The 17,984-nt window shown below is 43.1% G+C and overlaps 2 protein-coding genes across 4 annotated transcripts in view; both read left to right on the forward strand.

Annotated features, from left to right (window-relative positions):
* Positions 1–6,256, forward strand: part of LOC309383804 (uncharacterized protein) — a 90,105-nt gene extending 83,849 nt beyond the window's left edge. Inside the window, exons 1-2 of one of the 3 annotated variants that reach the window (XM_081936728.1) lie at positions 562–1,543; positions 2,424–6,256. In XM_081936728.1, coding sequence (XP_081792854.1) covers positions 1,510–1,543; positions 2,424–4,972 — 2,583 coding nt within the window. In that variant the 5' untranslated portion in view covers positions 562–1,509 and the 3' untranslated portion in view covers positions 4,973–6,256. Of the gene's footprint in view, positions 1–561; positions 1,544–1,748; positions 1,998–2,423 lie in introns of those variants that run through there. The other 2 variants (XM_081936730.1, XM_081936729.1) reach the window with 2 other exon arrangements.
* Positions 6,257–16,721: 10,465 nt separating this feature from the next.
* LOC309400013 (zinc finger protein 202-like) overlaps positions 16,722–17,984 on the forward strand; it is a gene marked incomplete at its 3' end in the record, with an annotated part of 50,616 nt that continues 49,353 nt past the window's right edge. Inside the window, exon 1 of the mRNA XM_081968308.1 lies at positions 16,722–16,785. The remainder of the gene's footprint in view (positions 16,786–17,984) is intronic.

A 17,984-nucleotide genomic window follows, 5' to 3' on the forward strand; every position in this document is an offset into this window, starting at 1 on the left:
TTTTTCACTCCAGAAAGTTCAAAAATAAACAATCCACAAGAGAATTATCCAAATAACACGGAGACAAAGACCCGAAGCCTGAAGCTAAGAGGTGGAGTCAAGTTCACCTTTCATGAAGACAACGGAAGTATGCCATCTTGCCCTGCCAAATTCGGGTACTGAGGCAACAAATAAGGTTTTCAAAATTCAAAGTTCCCACGGCTTCCCATTGTCTTAAAACCTAAAGGTTTAAATCTGAAGATCCATTTAGTTGGAGTGTGACCTCTTTGGTTTGGCTCTCCCCCTCCTCCTTCCCTTGGGGCTACGAGCACATTTGTTTCTAGCCGCTAGTCCGAGGAGGGGGGAAATCCCCCTCCCCTCCAGCCGCACCTCTCCAAATTAGCCAAAAGTTCCAATTAACACAACTGACGAGTTTTAGAGTTGGTGATAGGTATGAAGGGAGTCTACACCTCACCGCATCACCGCCGCGTCCTTCAGCTTTCTTTTTTTCTTCCGGACAGCCTCGCAGCGAAGACGCTTCAGTGCGTCTCCCCTTCGCGCTCCTCGGTGCCTGGAGCGAAGCGAGAGCCCCCCGACGGCCGCCGCCGATGCAGGGGTCCTCCCGCCGCACCGCTCCTCTGGCAGAACGCCTCTTCGGGGCGTCCTGTGCCCCCCAAGGGGTGGGGAGCCCACCAGGGATGCGCGGGGCGAGCAGTCTCTGCCCGTCGCCGTCAGCCGCTGGAACCGGAAGTTTTTCCACGTGTATTTATCCATGTGCTGGAGAAGGAAATTGCTGAAAATTTGCAGCACCTAAGACTTTGTTTCTGATGGCACAGTACTTGATCAATGAAATTCACATCAATCACTCTAACTAAAGAGCTTTCCAAAAGGGAAAAAAAAAGTTTTAGCACTCTGCAAACCTCCCAAAAACTTACTTTTTTTACAAGAATCCCCCTCTTTTTAAAATAATGCAGGAATAGCCTTTATGGGTCTTGATGAGTGCTCCTGAGGGGGGGGGGGCAAAAATAAGTAAAAAATGGCCCGTTTTGTGTACATTTCTGCCTTCCTCAGCCCCCAGGAGCTCTTTGAAAGCCTCCATAAGGCTATACACGGCCATTTTGGTGAAGGGGCGGGGCATCGGGAGGCATTCAGTGTATAAGACGCACCCAGATTTTCAGCCTCTTTTTTGAGGGAAAAAGGTGCATCTTATACTCTGAAAAATACATATATACCACAATGTATATTTATATATTCTGGCATAACACTACCCAAAACATTTCTTCAATCCAAACATTTTCTCACATAAACCCTGGAACGCTACTTAGCAGAGCCAATTACCTTAGTGCATAGCATTACTTCGGGAATTTGTAAGCGATAGGAGCTTTTTTAAAACAATACCTCCTGGGCCTTCTGTGTACTCTCTTTCCCCGTCAGGAGGGCCTTGTCTCCTTCGAGGAGGTGGCTGTGTATTTCTCCGAGGAGGAATGGTCTCAGCTGGATCCTGGCCAAAAAGCTCTGCATTGGGAAGTCATGATGGAAAATTACAGGAACGTGGCCTCTCTTGGTAAGGGTGTTTCCTACTCTGCAGACAGAGAATTCAGGAAGACGGTTTGTAGTTGGATACCTCTGGCTGTTTCTCATTTTAAAAATCTCGAATTGTTATCCTCTTTGGAGAGGAAGCAGGTAGAAACACACCATTCTCCTGCTCCTAGGAAGGAAATAGATCCATGACATTCTCTTTAGATGCATCCTGTGCCATTTCACATCTGATGTATTTTCTATCTCTATTTAAACATGTCAGTGGCAAAGTCATTCCTTGTCTTGATGTAATGTTAAACTCCATCGCAGATTTCAGCTTTTTTGGCCCAGATAATTCCATATCAGTCCTGTGAAGCCGTGATGGCGCAGTGGTTAGAATGCAGTACTGCAGGCTACTTCTGCAGACTGCCGGCTGCCTGCAATTTGGCAGTTCGAATCCCACCAGGCTCAAGGTTGACTCAGCCTTCCATCCTTTTGAGGTCAGTAAAATAAGGACCCAGATTTTGGGGGGCAATATGCTGACTCTGAAAACCACTTAGAGAGGACTGTAAAGCCATGTGAAGTGATATATAAGTCTAAGTGCTATTGCTATGAGGCCTTGTCATTCAAGTAAGTTGGTTAACTAGTTCTGTTTTATTTCTATCCTGCGCCTTAGAATTAGGGGTGAAATGGTGACGGTTTCCCATTGCAAACATGCAGCTTAAGCTTAATAGAAGAACACTAGTATTTTCCTCCCCTTCAATCATGTGATTTTCGGCAAATAAAAAACAAAATGCAAGTGAAACATGTTTTCTGTAAGAAGAAAAAGAGGAGATTGAAGATGAGTTTCAAAGGGGGATGATTTCCGGCTGATTGATCTTTTCCTTTAAACTTGGTGTATTGTTTATTTCCCTTTTCCCTTGTAGGTGATAATGAGAAGGACCATGAAGAGTCAAGAGAATCATTCCAAGGGTTCAGGCATGGAGACGTAATGGAGAAGCCTGCAATTCAAGTGGAATTCCACAAACAGGAGGGAAACCCCTCAAGTAATTGGAATAAGGAAAGCTCATCTTCCATTGAGGCTCACATGCAGGAGCTTCTTGAGGAAGGGGGAAAAATACAGAAGAAATATATGGGGAAAGGTGTAAAACTATCCAAAGACACATTAGAGGTAAATGAACACTATCCATCCACATCCAAAGGGCAAGATTATGTACCCAAAGACAATGGAAAAAATTGCAATTGGAGTATCCCATTTTCTCAGGAAAATGAGTCTCTTATATCACAAAAAAGTCTTCCCATCGGGGAGACTCTGGAGGATGGAAAGAGCTTCTGTGAAAGGAAGACTTTGACTGCTCAGGAAAGAAACCACAAGGAGAAGCCATATAAGTGCATGGACTGTGGAAAGAGCTTCAACAAAGAGAGTAATCTTACATTCCATAAAATGATTCATATGGGGAAGAAGCCATTTAAATGCATGGAGTGTGGAAAGGGCTTCAGTAGAAACAGTGTACTGACTCTCCATCAAAGGATCCACACAGGGGAAAGTCCATTTAAATGCCTGGAGTGTGGAAAGAGCTTCAGTAGAAACAGTGTACTGACTCTCCATCAAAGGATCCACACAGGGGAAAGTCCATTTAAATGCCTGGAGTGTGGAAAGAGCTTCTTCCACCCTAGTAGCCTCATTAGTCATAAAAGGATCCACACAGGGGAGAAGCCATATAAATGCATGGAGTGTGGAGAGTCTTTTTGTCAGAGCACTCAGCTTACTTACCATCAAAGGATCCACACAGGGGAAAAGCCATTTAAATCCATGGAGTGTGGAAAGGGCTTCAGTACAAGCAGTACCCTTGCTGACCATAACAGGATTCACACAAGGGAGAAACCATACAAATGCATGGAGTGTGGAAAGGGCTTCAGTAGAAACACTACCCTTACCGTCCATAAGAGGATCCACACAGGGGAAAGTCCATTTAAATGCCTGGAGTGTGGAAAGAGCTTCAGTACAAACAGTGTACTGACTCTCCATAAAAGGATCCACACAGGGGAAAGGCCATTTAAATGCCTGGAGTGTGGAAAGAGCTTCTTCTGGCCTAGTGGCCTCATTAGTCATAAGAAGATCCACACGGGAGAGAAGCCATTTAAATGCATGGAGTGTGGAAAGTCTTTTCGTCAGAGCACTCACCTTATTTACCATAAGAGGATCCACACAGTGGAGAAAACATACAAATGCATGGAGTGTGGAAAGGGCTTCAGTACAAGCTGTTCTCTTACTGTCCATAAGAAAATCCACACACAGGAGAAGCCATTTAAATGCATGGAGTGTGGAAAGAGCTTCACGGCAAGCAGTGCACTTAACGTCCATAAGAGGATCCACACAGGGGAAAGGCCATTTAAATGCCTGGAGTGTGGAAAGAGCTTCTTCCACCCTAGTGGCCTCATTCATCATAAAAGGATCCACACAGGGGAGAAACCATACAAATGCATGGAGTGTGGAAAGAGCTTCAGTAGAAGCAGTGCCTTTACCGCCCATAAGAGGATCCACACAGGGGAAAGGCCATTTAAATGCATGGAGTGTGGAAAGGGTTTCAGTACAAGCAGCACCCTTACTATCCATAAAAGGATCCACACAGGGGAAAGTCCATTTAAATGCATGGAGTGTGGAAAGGGCTTCTTCCAGCCTAGTGGCCTCATTCGTCATAAAAGGATCCACACAGGGGAAAAGCCATTTAAATGCATGGAGTGTGGAAAGTCTTTTTGTGAGAGCACTCACCTTACTTTCCATAAAAGGATCCACACAGGGGAGAAGGCATTCAAATGCATGGAGTGTGGAAAGGGCTTCAGTAGAAACTGTACCCTTACCGTCCATAAGAGGATCCACACAGGGGAGAAACCATACAAATGCATGGAGTGTGGAAAGGGCTTCACGGCAAGCACTGCACTTAACGTCCATAAGAGGATCCACACAGTGGAGAAAACATACAAATGCATGGAGTGTGGAAAGGGCTTCACGGCAAGCAGTGCACTTAACGTCCATAAGAGGATCCACACTGGGGAAAGGCCATTTAAATGCCTGGAGTGTGGAAAGAGCTTCTTCCACCCTAGTGGCCTCATTCGTCATAAAACGAGCCACACAGGGGAAAGGCCATTTAAATGCCTGGAGTGTGGAAAGAGCTTCTTCCACCCTAGTGGCCTCATTCGTCATAAAAGGATCCACACAGGGGAGAAACCATACAAATGCATGGAGTGTGGAAAGGGCTTTAGTAGAAGCAGTGCCCTTACCGTCCATAAGAGGATCCACACAAGGGAAAGGCCATTTAAATGCATGGAGTGTGGAAAGGGCTTCATGGCAAGCAGTGCCCTTACCGTCCATAAGAGGATCCACACAGGGGAGAAACCATACAAATGCATGGAGTGTGGAAAGGGCTTCAGTACAAGCCGTTCTCTTACTGTCCATAAGAAAATCCACACATAGGAGAAGCCATTTAAATGCTTGGTAGAACATCTTTTAACCAGAGCTATCATCTTACTTACCATCAAAGGATCCACACAAGGGAGAAGAAGCCAAGATAAATGCATGGACTTTGGAGAGAGCTTTAGGAGGACAAATGACCTAACTTCCCATACAAAGATACACTTAGGTGGGAACACGATGTTAATTCTAGAAAGTTACATTTATGAATTTTCCTATTTACAGAGACTGAGCTTGCAAAGAAATTATTTTCTTAGTTTGACCCAATAGTCTGAACGAGGGATATGAATTTACTAACAAAAATGCAAACAATGGGTGTGTCATTTCAATTCTGACCTGGATTATTTATATTTAAGTACAATTTATTTATTTTCAAAAGCACCATTCCTACTCTCCACTTGTTTCTTCTTCCCATGTGATCATATTCAAAAGGCTTTAAATTTCCCTATTTTCCCTCATTTTTCCCTTTCTGATTCATTAATAGACACCCAATTTATTAGAGTACTTTCCTCCATCCTCAGGAAAGTTGGAATGGTGCAGCCGAGAGATTGTAGGCCAGTGATGGCGAACCTTTTAGGCCCCGATTGCCAAAACTATGCGCGCCTGCATGCCCTAACTGAAAGTTGTTCCTATTTGCATGCGAACATGCCCGTGCCATGGACATGCAATAATATGCACATGCACATCAGAGATCCGAAAACCATCTGGCTGGCAGGAGGTGGGTTATCCCAATATTGGCAGCGCGGCAACAGGTAACAGGTAAGATCAGTGCAGCAACAGGTAAGAAGCTCACAAAAGAAACTCCACGGAGATGTGACCTGGGCTGACGGCGCATGTGCCAGCACAACACAGAGGGCTCTACATGCCACCTCTCGAACATGTCCCATAGGTTCACCATCACAGTTCTTGGCTTTTTAAAATATACAAATATAATCCAAAGAGACTTCAAGTTGCATAAAACTTTAGAGTGAGGTGGAATTTGATACTGAATTGTCTTATTCAGGAATTGCGACATTGCATTAAGAATGACAAGTAAGAGGTTTTCCACTTTTGATTTTTCATGATTCCCCCTCCCTCTCTTTTTGTCCAAAATTCGGGATACTAAAGTGATTCCACTGTGCTAACATTGCAAATGATCAAGCAAGAAAGGTGCCAATCACAAATCAATTAGACCAAAATAAATAATCTTTAGTTTTTTTAAAAAAACTATTTCAGAAAACAAATTCTGATCTTCCTGATCACAAATAAAACGGGGAGCCATCTCTGTGATGTGAAGAATTCCAAAAGAATCAAAAGTTGCATTCCAAAAAGTAGAGAAGGAAACAAGGGGATCAGCCATACTGGACTTAATTCTCACTAACAGAGAGGAAATGATAGAAGGTGTTGAAGTCATAGGAACCCTGGGGGCAAGTGACCATGCAATATTAGAATTCAACATTATCCAAACACAAGTAGTAGAACAAAGTCAAACTAGAGTCTTGGACTTTAAGAAAGCTAATTTCAATAAACTTAGAGAGAGCTTGGGAAAAATTCCATGGATGAGAATCCTCGAGGGGAAAACAACTCAAGAAGCTTGGGAAATTTTGAAAAATGAGATTAGAAAAGCCCAGTCTAACACAATACCAATGAAGAAGAAAAACAACAGCTCCCAAAAGAAACCAGCATGGCTGCATAAATAACTATCTGACAAACTGAAAGACAAAAAAAGTAAGTATAAAAAGTGGAAGGAGGGGGACATAACTAAGGCAGAATATCAGCAAATAGCCCGAGCCTGTAAAGATGAAGTGAGGAAAGCTAAGGCTCACAATGAAGAAAGGCTTGCCACAAAAGTAAAAATTAACAAAAAAAGCTTCTTCCAACATGTTAAAAACAAGAAAAAAGTTAAGGAAACAATTGGTCCATTGCTAGGAGAAAGTGGCAAGAAGGTGACAAGCAACAGGGAGAAAGCAGAACTATTTAACTCATGTTTTACATCTGTCTTTACACAAAGGGATAAAACAGTCCAACCTATCAAAAGCAGCACCACAAAATTAGGAACACAAATTGAAATAGGGAAGAAAATGGTAAGTGAGCACCTGTCTACCCTAGATGAGTTCAAATCACCAGGACCGGATGGATTACACCCCAGAGTTCTGAAGGAACTAGCAGACGAGATCTCAGAACCACTGAATTATATCTTTCAGAGATCCTGGAACACCGGGGAACTACCAGAGGACTGGAAAAGAGCTGATGTGGTTCCCATCTTCAAAAAAGGGAAAAAATTAGATCCAGGAAACTACAGACCTATCAGCCTAACCTCAATACCAGGAAAGATTCTGGAAAAAATAATCAAGCAACGAATTTGCGAACACCTAGAAGCAAACAAAGTAATAGCCAAAAGCCAACATGGATTTGTCAAAAACAGATCATGCCAGACTAATCTTATTGCATTCTTTGATAATGTGACAAAATTAGTAGACCAGAGGAATGCCGTTGATATAGTTTACTTGGACTTCAGTAAGGCTTTTGATAAGGTAGACCATAACCTACTACTAGATAAAGTAGAAGAATGTGGGTTAGACAGCATCACCACCAGATGGATTGGTAACTGGCTGACCAACCGCACTCAACGTGTAGTTCTCAATGGAACTGCATCTACATGGAGGGAAGTATGCAGTGGAGTACCCCAAGGCTCTGTTTTAGGCCCAGTACTCTTCAACATCTTCATCAATGATTTGGATGAGGGAATAAATGGGGAACTCATCAAATTTGCAGATGATACCAAGCTGGCAGGAATAGCCAACACTCCAGAAGATAGGCTTAAGATACAGAAGGATCTTGACAAACTTGAACATTGGGCACTATCTAATAAAATGAAATTCAATGGTGAAAAGAGTAAGGTTCTACATTTAGGCAACAAAAACGGAATGCACAGGTACAGTATAGGTGATACCTTACTCAGTAGTAGTAACTGTGAAAGGGATCTTGGAGTCCTAGTGGACAACCATTTAAATATGAGCCAGCAGTGTGCAGCAGCTGCCAAAAAAGCCAACACAGTTCTAGGCTGCATCAACAGAGGGATAGAATCAAGATCACGTGAAGTGTTAATACCACTTTATAATGCCTTGGTAAGGCCACACTTGGAATACTGCATTCAGTTCTGGTCGCCACGATGTAAAAAAGATGTGGAGACTCTAGAAAGAGTGCAGAGAAGAGCAACAAAGATGATTAGGGGACTGGAGACTAAAACATATGAAGAACGGTTGCAGGAACTGGGTATGTTTAGCTTAAGAGAAAGAAGGACTAGGGGAGACATGATAGCATTATTCCAATATCTCAGAGGTTGCCACAAAGAAGAGGGAGTCAAACTATTCTCCAAAGCACCTGAGGGTAGAACAAGAAGCAATGGGTGGAAACTAATCAAGGAGAGAAGCAACTTAGAACTGAGGAGAAATTTCCTGACAGTGAGAACAATTAATCAGTGGAACAGCTTGCCTCCAGAAGTTGTGAATGCCCCAACACTGGAAGTCTTTAAGAAGATGTTGGATAGCTATTTGTCTGAAACGGTATAGGGTTTCCTGCCTAGGCAGGGGGTTGGACTAGAAGACCTCCAAGGTCCCTTCCAACTCTACTATTGTATTGTATTGTATTGTATTATTATTGCATTCACAGTGTAGAACTGTGACCTGAGCCAGGTGCTATGTGTAGTGAAGCATGAAGCCTTATTTAGTGAAAGGCCTCATAATCTGAGGGAATTGCCACATGGGCATCAATGTACAGTGAGTGAGAAGAGCTGAAAGGATGATGGATTCCTCTTTCTCTGATAAAAAGCCCCCACCCCAAATGCATGTGCAAAATCTTTTTTCAAGCATTACGGCCATACTTTGCTCCTCTAAAGTGTGATGAAGACTAAGAAGTTGTCTAAATCTGATTTTTAAAAAAAATTAAATATCAATGGTATTGTTACTTTTTTGTCATGTAATATGCTCTTTTACTCTTTGGTTGTATTAGAAAAAATAGTAATATTCCAATATTTGTAAATATTTGGATGGGGGCATAGTCTGGATTTTAGAGGCTCGTGTTGGCTTGGATTTGCTTTTTCAGTGCTGATATTTGAGGCCTCCTTGAATCTCTAGAGAGCCTTCAGAATGGCTCTTTTGGAGGAAAGTGAGTTTAGATCCTCCACAGAAATTCACAGAAATATCACAAATGATTCCTACACAGTAAGTGGAATAAATATATGGGGTAGACAGCATCACCACCCGATGGAGTTGTAACTGGCTGACAAACTATACTCAATGAGTAGTCCTTCATGACACTACGTCTACATGGAGGGAACTAAGCAGTGGAGTACCAAAAGGTTCCTTCTTGTTCCCAATACTCTTCAATATCTTCATAAATGACTTAGATGAGGGAATAGAAGGGGCACTCATCCAATTTCCTGATGATACTAATCTGGCAAGAATAACCAACACCCCAGACGACAAGCTCAGGATCCAGAAGGATCTTGACAGACTTGCACAATGGGCCCTATCCAACAAAATAAAAGTTAATGTGGAGAAAAGCAAGGTTTTGTACCTGGACAGGAAAAACCAAAGGTACAAGTACACATTAGGTGAAACCTGGCTCAAAACAGTAACTGTGAGAGGGGCCTTGGAGTCCCAGTGGACAATCACCTAATCATGAGTCAGCAAGTGTGTGGCAGCTGCCAAAAAAGCTAATCTAACCCTTGGTTGTATAAACGGGCATAAAATCAAAACAACCTGAAGTATTAATACTGATTTATGAAGACTTAAGTAAGACTACACTTGGAATACTGCATCCAATTTTGGTCACTCCATTGCAAAAAAGATGCTGAGACTTTGGAAAAAATGCAAAGAAGAGCAACTAAGATGATTAAATACCTGACAGGATTAGGGTTAGGCTAGTCTAGACAACAGAAAAGCTAGGGGGATCATCATAGTAGTATTCCAGTATTTCAGTGACTACCACAAAGAGGAAGAGGCCATTTTCAAAAGGACCAGAGGACAGAACAAGAAACAATGGAGAAAAGCTACCTGGAATTAAGGAGAACCTTCCCAACAGTGAGGAAAATAAATTGGTTGAACAGCTTGCCTTCAGAAGTTGTAGGTCGTTCAACACTGGAGGTTTTTAAGAAGAGACTGGACAGTCACTTGTCTGAAATGGTATCTGATTTCCTGCTTGAACAGGGGGCTGGAGTAGAACACCACCAAGGTCCCTTCCAGCTCTCTTCTCATTCCATCTAGAAACTTCAATGTGCTAGAGACACCACTGGTTTTCTTAAGTAGACTGTTTTTGGAATAGTTTGTTGATTTTTATTTTCGCTGGTTGTTCTTATTTTACAATGCCTTGAGATAAAGACATGTGTTAAGGGCAATGGAGCAGTTATTGTTTATGTACATGTTTCCTCAAAAAGAAATTCCTCAATTATCCTTTTAATCCTTGTAATTTAAAAAAAGTCTGCTTGCACAGACAGTGAAGAAGAAAAAGCTCCATTATTAATGAATTTTAACCACACAAGAATACATGGAGGGAAGCATCTATATTTTATCTATGTGTACATCTAAATCTATAATTTAGACGCACATTATATCTACATCTATCGGGAGGGAAGCAAACAGTTACCCCAGGGTTCTGCCTGAGACACAGTTCTCTCCAAAATCTTAATTAGCAATGTAGATGGGGGAAATAGAAGGAAACTCATAAGATTTGGGGACAACACCAAGCTAGAGTGAATAGCCAACAGTTTAGGAGATAGGCTCAAGGTCCAGAAGGATCTCAACATATTTGAACGCTGGGCACTATCCAAAATTATGCAGTTCAGCTTTTAAACAGGCAAGAAAATAATAAAAGTACTTTTATGGAACAGGAGATATCTGGACCAACAGCGGTAACTCTAGAAATATTGCAAAGAAGAACAACAAAGATGATTAGGGGGCAGGAGACTAAAACATTAAGAACACAAGGGATGGTGTAAGAGGAGCCTTCCAATACTTGAGAGGCTGTCACAGAGAAGATGTCAACCTATTTTCCAAAGCATCTGTCGGAAGAAATGTCCTTCTGGGTTCGGCTCCAAGTGGGGAAAAAGACACTGGAGACATGGAGGCTGCTTGGAAAGATGGTTTTAATGGTGGACAGGACCGCATGGCTTGAGCCCTGAACAGAAAAGGTGATCACATGCTTCAATGTTGGTGGAGAAGAAGAGAAGGGCAGATGGAGGGGCTTGCTAGGCTTTTTATAACCTGTTCAGTCCCACCTCTCTGTTTCCTGTCCCTGTGTAAGAAATGTATTCTGATTGGTTGTCAGACTCACATGGGCCCATGCAGGGGCAACCCTCTGGGCTGAGTTTTGAATCCAGGTTTGGTTGAGTTCAGATGCCATGTGGTCAGTTGAGTAAAGGCTTATATTATCATGTCTTCATTGTCACTGCCAGAACTCTACACCCATCCCCCTGGAGCTGAAGGGGAGAACTCTTTATTATGTAAAGTGTGACTAGCTTGGCCTTCTTAATGGCCCATTGATAAAGTGAGGATGGCAGGAAGCTGCAGGAATTTACTTAGTTTTTAAAATGTGTTTCTCCCTTTTTCACATCCAGGAAAATATAATATTGTGCCTTATCAATATTTCCTAGGATATTTCATTTTTTCTGGGAGAGGGCTAGGTGATAACTTCCTACAATCCCTCCTTTTTTTTTTGAAAACATGTGAGTGGAACGCACATGTTCTTGACAAAAGATAAAAATTGGTCAGATCAGGAAGGCTTAATTTTTCTGATCGAAAGGCATTGAGAGACAGCAGAAGGATCCCTTCAGTGGCTCCCAGAGAGCTTTCAACCATGAAGGTCTAGCAACCAGGGCACAATTTCTGGAAAGAAATTTACAATATCCAATTTACCATGCCAATTATTTTCAGATGTTTGATATCACTTTCTGTGAGCTTCCAGACGGGTTACAAGCAGGCAGAAGTCCCAAAATTCTTCACAGCCATGCTTTTCCTTTAAGTTACGGACTGCATATTTCAAAGGGATGATTCTAGAACCTACCCTAACACTTATTTTAGTGAGACCAAATTGAGTTTAGCTAGTGTGCAATACAAGCTATTTAGTGTTTTTTTTTTTAAATTACACACAATGAGCCCAGGGACTCCTATCAGAGACCACCAGTGCAGCATGTCCTGCTTTACTGGGCAGCATCTTTTTTTTTGAGTCACAGTAAGGGTTTGAGTTTTGAAGATCCTTTCTGCTACTCTTCAAGTGGGGGAATTGCCTGAGGGGAACTGACCCTCCCCCATGGGATTAAAGGGGAGATATCACTGCTTAGGCTTTTGTGCAAGGGCAAAAATCAACCTAGGAAAAGCTTTGTGGAGTTAAGTCAAGGAGATAGTTTCAATCTAATTCTGAATGGAGCCTGCCCCCCCTCCCTCCCCTCTGTGTGTGTGTGTGTGTGGCTGCTTCTACAATATAGAAAATACAGGCATTTTGGACAAACTTTCCTCCCACTAGATAGAAATCTAAGGTGTTCAGATCTTGCTGTGCCAGCCATTCTCAAATATAATTCTTACACGAATACATTAAACTGATTACAATACAAACGAGACAGGAAAGAAAACCTTACAATGGGTTTCTGTGAAGGAGGCAAAGAAAGAAAACTTTACAATCAATTTTCCACCCTCCCCCGTAGTCTTTACAGCTGTCTTCTGGAGATAGAAGAGTCTTTTGGTCTTTACTTCTTCATCTCCTTCAGGGTTCTTTCATGTCTGCTAGGGTGGCACGCTTGGTTTGGTGGGAAGGCTGGTGAGTTAGGCTTCACTCTGGTTGCTGGACATTCAGTGGGGGACTAGATCCAAACCCAATTCCTGGCTCAAATGGATGGAGGGTCTCCTCTAGAGGCATCTGGATCCATGTGCTCTGCTCATTGTGCAGGGCTGAAAGGCATGAGAACAAGGTCCCCTCCCCCACAGAAAAGGCATTGTTGGAGGATTAGAAGTAAAGGGGCGGGGGGGGGGGTAGATAGCTTGCAGACAGAGTTTGAAAAATAAAACCATCAGTTACTAAACAGATAAACATTATGGGGATATCACAGATGAGAAATGGAGTCTGGATTCACATGCTTCAGGAAAGAAATGAACAGGTAAAATCATTTAGACACACAATAAATGCAAGGATGAAACTTTTTTTGCAAACATTTCCTGGGTTGTTACTTTAAGGTATGGGCAAGGAAGGAAGGAAAAAAATATCTTTACTCTGTTTCTGCTGGCCAAACAGACACAAAGTAAAGATCCCCCTCTACCTTCACTTAAGTTTCCTGGGCCCAACAAACTGAGCGGAGGCAATTTCTGCCAGTTTAGTCTTTTCTTACTTTGAACACTTTAAAATTCTTGTCTTTTTTTTTGGATTGGAGACATTTTATAGTTACAATTACCTCGAGGGCACACAAAGACTTAGACATACACACACACACGGACAAAGAGGGGATAACAAAACTCATGAGTTTCACAAACAAAATCATTATCACCATGAATCTCAGTTAAATTGTGGAAGGCACAAATCTTAACAAACCACATGGTTACATAGAAGACAGAGAGACAGACAAGAGAAAAAAAGAAATCTCACCATTTTCCCTTTTCTTTTAAGTACTTTTTAGCCAAATTAGTTTTTCCTGTATCATCTTTCAGCAAAGCCCATTTTTCTATAATCTGTTTTGCTTTCCTTATCATTCCGGCCAGGACAGGCATCTGCCTTTTTGTCCCAGGCCCCCAACAGTTCCCCTAGGGGGGTTTCCGTGGCCACCCTCGAGCTACTGCTTCCCATGATCCCGTTCAGATGTGGGCTCACTTCGTCCTAGCCGGGTTTGCCACTTCGTATTTCCCCGCTTCAATTTCGCGTCCTTAGAGGACTTTCGCACCCTTTTGAAGGGACTTTTGTTTGCCCTTCGGAGGGTCTATGTGTGCCTTTCGGAGGGACTTTTTCTGTGTGCCCTTCGGAGGGACTTTTCACGTTCCTCACCGTGGGAACCTTCTCTCTATTCGTGCCCTTTCACCCAGGGACTTTTCTTACAGTTTCAAGTCTTGGGGAGAGACCCAGAGGACCAGTTACCCAGTAGGGGTTCTGTCGGAGCGGGTATGCGTACCTCCTTTTTTCCCCTTTCTCTACCTTTCTTATGCGCTTTGGCTTTTTTCTCTCACAGGACAAAAACAGCAGCAACAACAACAACAAAAAAATCATTCACTTTTCCATCCATTTTCACACACACTAGTCACACACATGCAGGCATACACACATTTCCACGCTTTAAAATTAAATTTTAGAGAATTAAAATTTAGAGGTACTGACCTTTTTTCCAGGCAGCCTTTGAGCTCAATCTCAAAACCCCCTTAAAGCCTAGATCCAAAAGGTTAACGCCAAGATAAAATCCACCCACAGACTCAATGGGGTCTGTGCCGGCATGGGAGGCTTACCTTGGCCATATCCATTGGTTAAGCTAGCTTGGAGTCCCATCTGGGGTGCCAATTGTCGGAAGAAATGTCCTTCTGGGTTCGGCTCCAAGTGGGGAAAAAGACATTGGAGACATGGAGGCTGCTTGGAAAGATGGTTTTAATGGTGGACAGGACCACATGGCTTGAGTCCTGAACAGAAAAGGTGATCACATGCTTCAATGTTGGTGGAGAAGAAGAGAAGGGAAGAGAAGAGGAAGAGAACCCTGAAGAAGGGCTTGCAGGGCTTTTTATAATCTGTTCTGCCCCACCTATCTGTTTCCTGTTCCTGTGTAAGAAATGTATTCTGATTGGTTGCCAGACTCCCATGGGCCCGTGCAAGGGCAACCCTCTAGGCTGAGTTTTGAATCCAGGTTTGGTTGAATTCTCAGATGCCATGTGGTCAGTTGAGTAAAGGCTTATATTATCATGCCTTCATTCCCATCCCCCTGGAGCTGAAGGGGAGAACTCTTTATTATGTAAAGTGGACTAGCTTGGCCTTCTTAATGGCCCATTGACAAAGTGGGGATGGGCCGGAAGCTGCAGGAATTTACTTAGTGTTTAAAATGTGTTTCTCCCTTTTTCACATCCAGGAAAATATAATATTCTGCCTTTTCAATATTTCCTAGGATATTTCATTTTCCTGGGAGAGGGCTGGGTGATAACTTCCAACACACCAATGGTAACATAAGTAATAGATGAAAATGTATCAGATAACTCCGGCCTAGAACCTGTGGAAAGTTATCACCCAGCCCTCTCCCAGGAAAATGAAATATCTGATGTAATGAAATGCCATAATACAAATTTACTCAAAATTTAGAATATCTCACACAAAAATGAGGTAATAATGGTTATAGTTAAATAAATGTTTAACAATGATAATAACTGCATACATACTGTATATATCAGATTAATAATACAAGATTCTATATAAATTGTAAGTGAAGACTATGGTGAGGATGTACAAAAGTTTTGTAACCAATCGACATACTGTACGAACCTGGAAGATGGTGTTTTATGTTTGTGCTTGTTTGTTTAAAAATTTAAAAAATGGATTTATTAAAAAAATAAAAAATAAAAAGATATAAATCAAAAAGAGACAAGAAAAAAAAAAGAAAATGAAATATCCTAGGAAATATTGAAAAGGCAGAATATTATATTTTCCTGGATGTGAAAAGGAAGAAACATGTTTTAAATTGAGAATAGCTCCCTGTAGCTTCCTGCCCCCGACCCACTTTGTCAATAGGCTATTAAGAAGGCCAAGCCACTCCCTTTACATAATAAAGAGTTCTCCCCTTCAGCTTCAGGGGGATGGGATTAAGGCATGATAATATTGGCCCTTTACTCAACTGACCACATGGCATCTGAGAACTCAACCAAACCTGGATTCAAAATGCAGCCTTGAGAGTTGCCCCTGCATGGCCCCATGGGAGACTGACAACCAATCAGAACACAAGGTCAAGATCAAAGGCCAGAGAGGGTATAAAACCAGGGACTCAGCATCTCAGTATTTCCCTTTCTTCTTCTCCACCAACATTGAAGCATGTGATCACCTTTTCTGTTCAGGACTCAAGCCATGTGGTCCTGTCCACCATTAAAACCATATTTCCAAGCAGCCTCCATGTCTTCAGTGTCTTTTTCCCCACTTGGAGCAGAACCCAGGAGGACATTTCTTTCAACAAACCAAAGAGAAATTTCCTGACAGAACAATTAACTAGTGGAACAGCTGGATTCCAGGTGTTTTTGGGGTTCTATCACTGCAGCTTTTCAAGAACACATTGGACAGGCGTAATTCTGCAATGGTGTGGGGTTTCCTGCTGGAGCAGGGAATTGGGCTAAACAACACGCAAGATTCCTTCCAACTATGTTACTGGGTATTTTGAATCTCTTGAGTAAGAAGAAGGCTGAATCCGATTTCTTCTGTGCCCCTTCGCTCCCTGTATAAAAGGATGTAGCTTTCTACAGGAACCCTTCTTAAAAGTGAAAGGGGGCACATGGGTGTAACTCTGTCAGAAGCAATTGGATAAAGAAGGGTTATGGATAGAGAGGAAAACAACCTCTTCCTTTCTGGGCCCTGATGGAAAAGGCACCGTTTCCACCCTTTGCATAAGCCCCTTCCATGCACGGAGGAATCCGCTAGGTGTGTCCCTCTAAAACGAGAACCGGACGCCGTGCGATTCCCCATTCGACCACTGGAGGGCGGACATCAGAGGTGATTTACCATAGGAGAATGGGAGGGAAGTGATCTCACTGGATCTGACGTCTCTATTTAACCCTTTGAGCTTCGCAGGAGGTTTGAGTGGGTGCAGGGAACTCTTGAAGGGAGGAGAACTCCAGGAGGGCAGAGTAAGTGGCTGTGTGTGTGTAAATGGGGAGGGGGGAACAGGGGGTGCTGGTGCTAGGAGAAGGGAGAGAAGCCCCCATGCAGGTTCCATCTTCGGAGTCCAGAGGGTGGGAGAGCCCGGGATACCATGTTCCCCTGCCGCCCCTCTTCATGCAGGTGCCAGGCAGAGGGAAGCGGTGCTCAGGACAAGCCGCGTTGCTCCAGGAACAAATCCCCAGAGAGGAGGGAGGGTCCCGGGGGAATCCTCCGCCCCCCCTTAGCCTGGAATAAGCTCCGAGGTCGGAGAAGGGGAGAGCCTGGAGGGGAAATCTGGAGCAGGGAATAAGAAGATGGTTGCAAGGGAGGAGCTGCAGGAGATTCTGCCCGCCTTCTCCTTAGGTGCTGCAGGAGACTAAAATTGGGTTGGATCCCCAGGAGTTCAATTTCTCTTGGGAGGGTGAGTGAACCAGCACATCACTAACCCCAGGTGTCTCATGTGAACAGCTGCTTAGCCTGTTTGTGTTTGGGTATTTTTGTGAACCTTCCTGCATGTAGTTGTGTGATTTGGCTGTTCAAAAGCAAACACTGAAGAAAGGGAACATCCAAAGCAGGTTTTTAAAAAGTGAACTTTCGTGGTTTGTTCACCTGTTAGAGTTTGGCATCTTGGGTGAAACCTGGAAACATGGAGGCTGTTTGGATATATGGTTTAATGGTGGACAGGACCACATGCTTTGAGGTCCTGGATGTAAAGTCCTCAACTTGCGACCTTTCTTAAGTCCTCGACTTGCGACTGACAGCCCGGCAACCAAAAGCTTGCACCTATTGGCTAAGACGTGAAGGGCTGGAAGCTGGCTTTTACAATGCTCCTATTGGTTGCTCTGCTTGACAGCTCTCGTATAAATAGCTGTCAAGCATGGCAAGGTGCTGAAGTTGTTGTTACCTTGCGTTCTAGTTGTGTTCTAATAATAGTTGTTGCACGCGGCTCAACGAGTCCTGATGCCTCATTCTCCGTTAAGAATTCAAAGAGAGAGAGAGAGATTTATTTATATCCTCTCTTGGGTCCCACCTTGAAGCTTCCTGTTTCTGTGAAAGAAATATATTCTGATTGGTTGTCCAAAGCCATGAGGCCATGCAGGGTAACTCTGTAGGTTGCCTTGAGTCCCAGGCTTGGTTGAATCTTGCTGGGTGATGTGAGTTCTTTTGCTAGATGGTAGAGGGCTAA

The sequence above is a fragment of the Natrix helvetica genome (assembly GCF_964273705.1).
Source record: "Natrix helvetica genome assembly, chromosome: 1".
Taxonomy (NCBI): Eukaryota; Metazoa; Chordata; class Lepidosauria; order Squamata; family Natricidae; genus Natrix; species Natrix helvetica.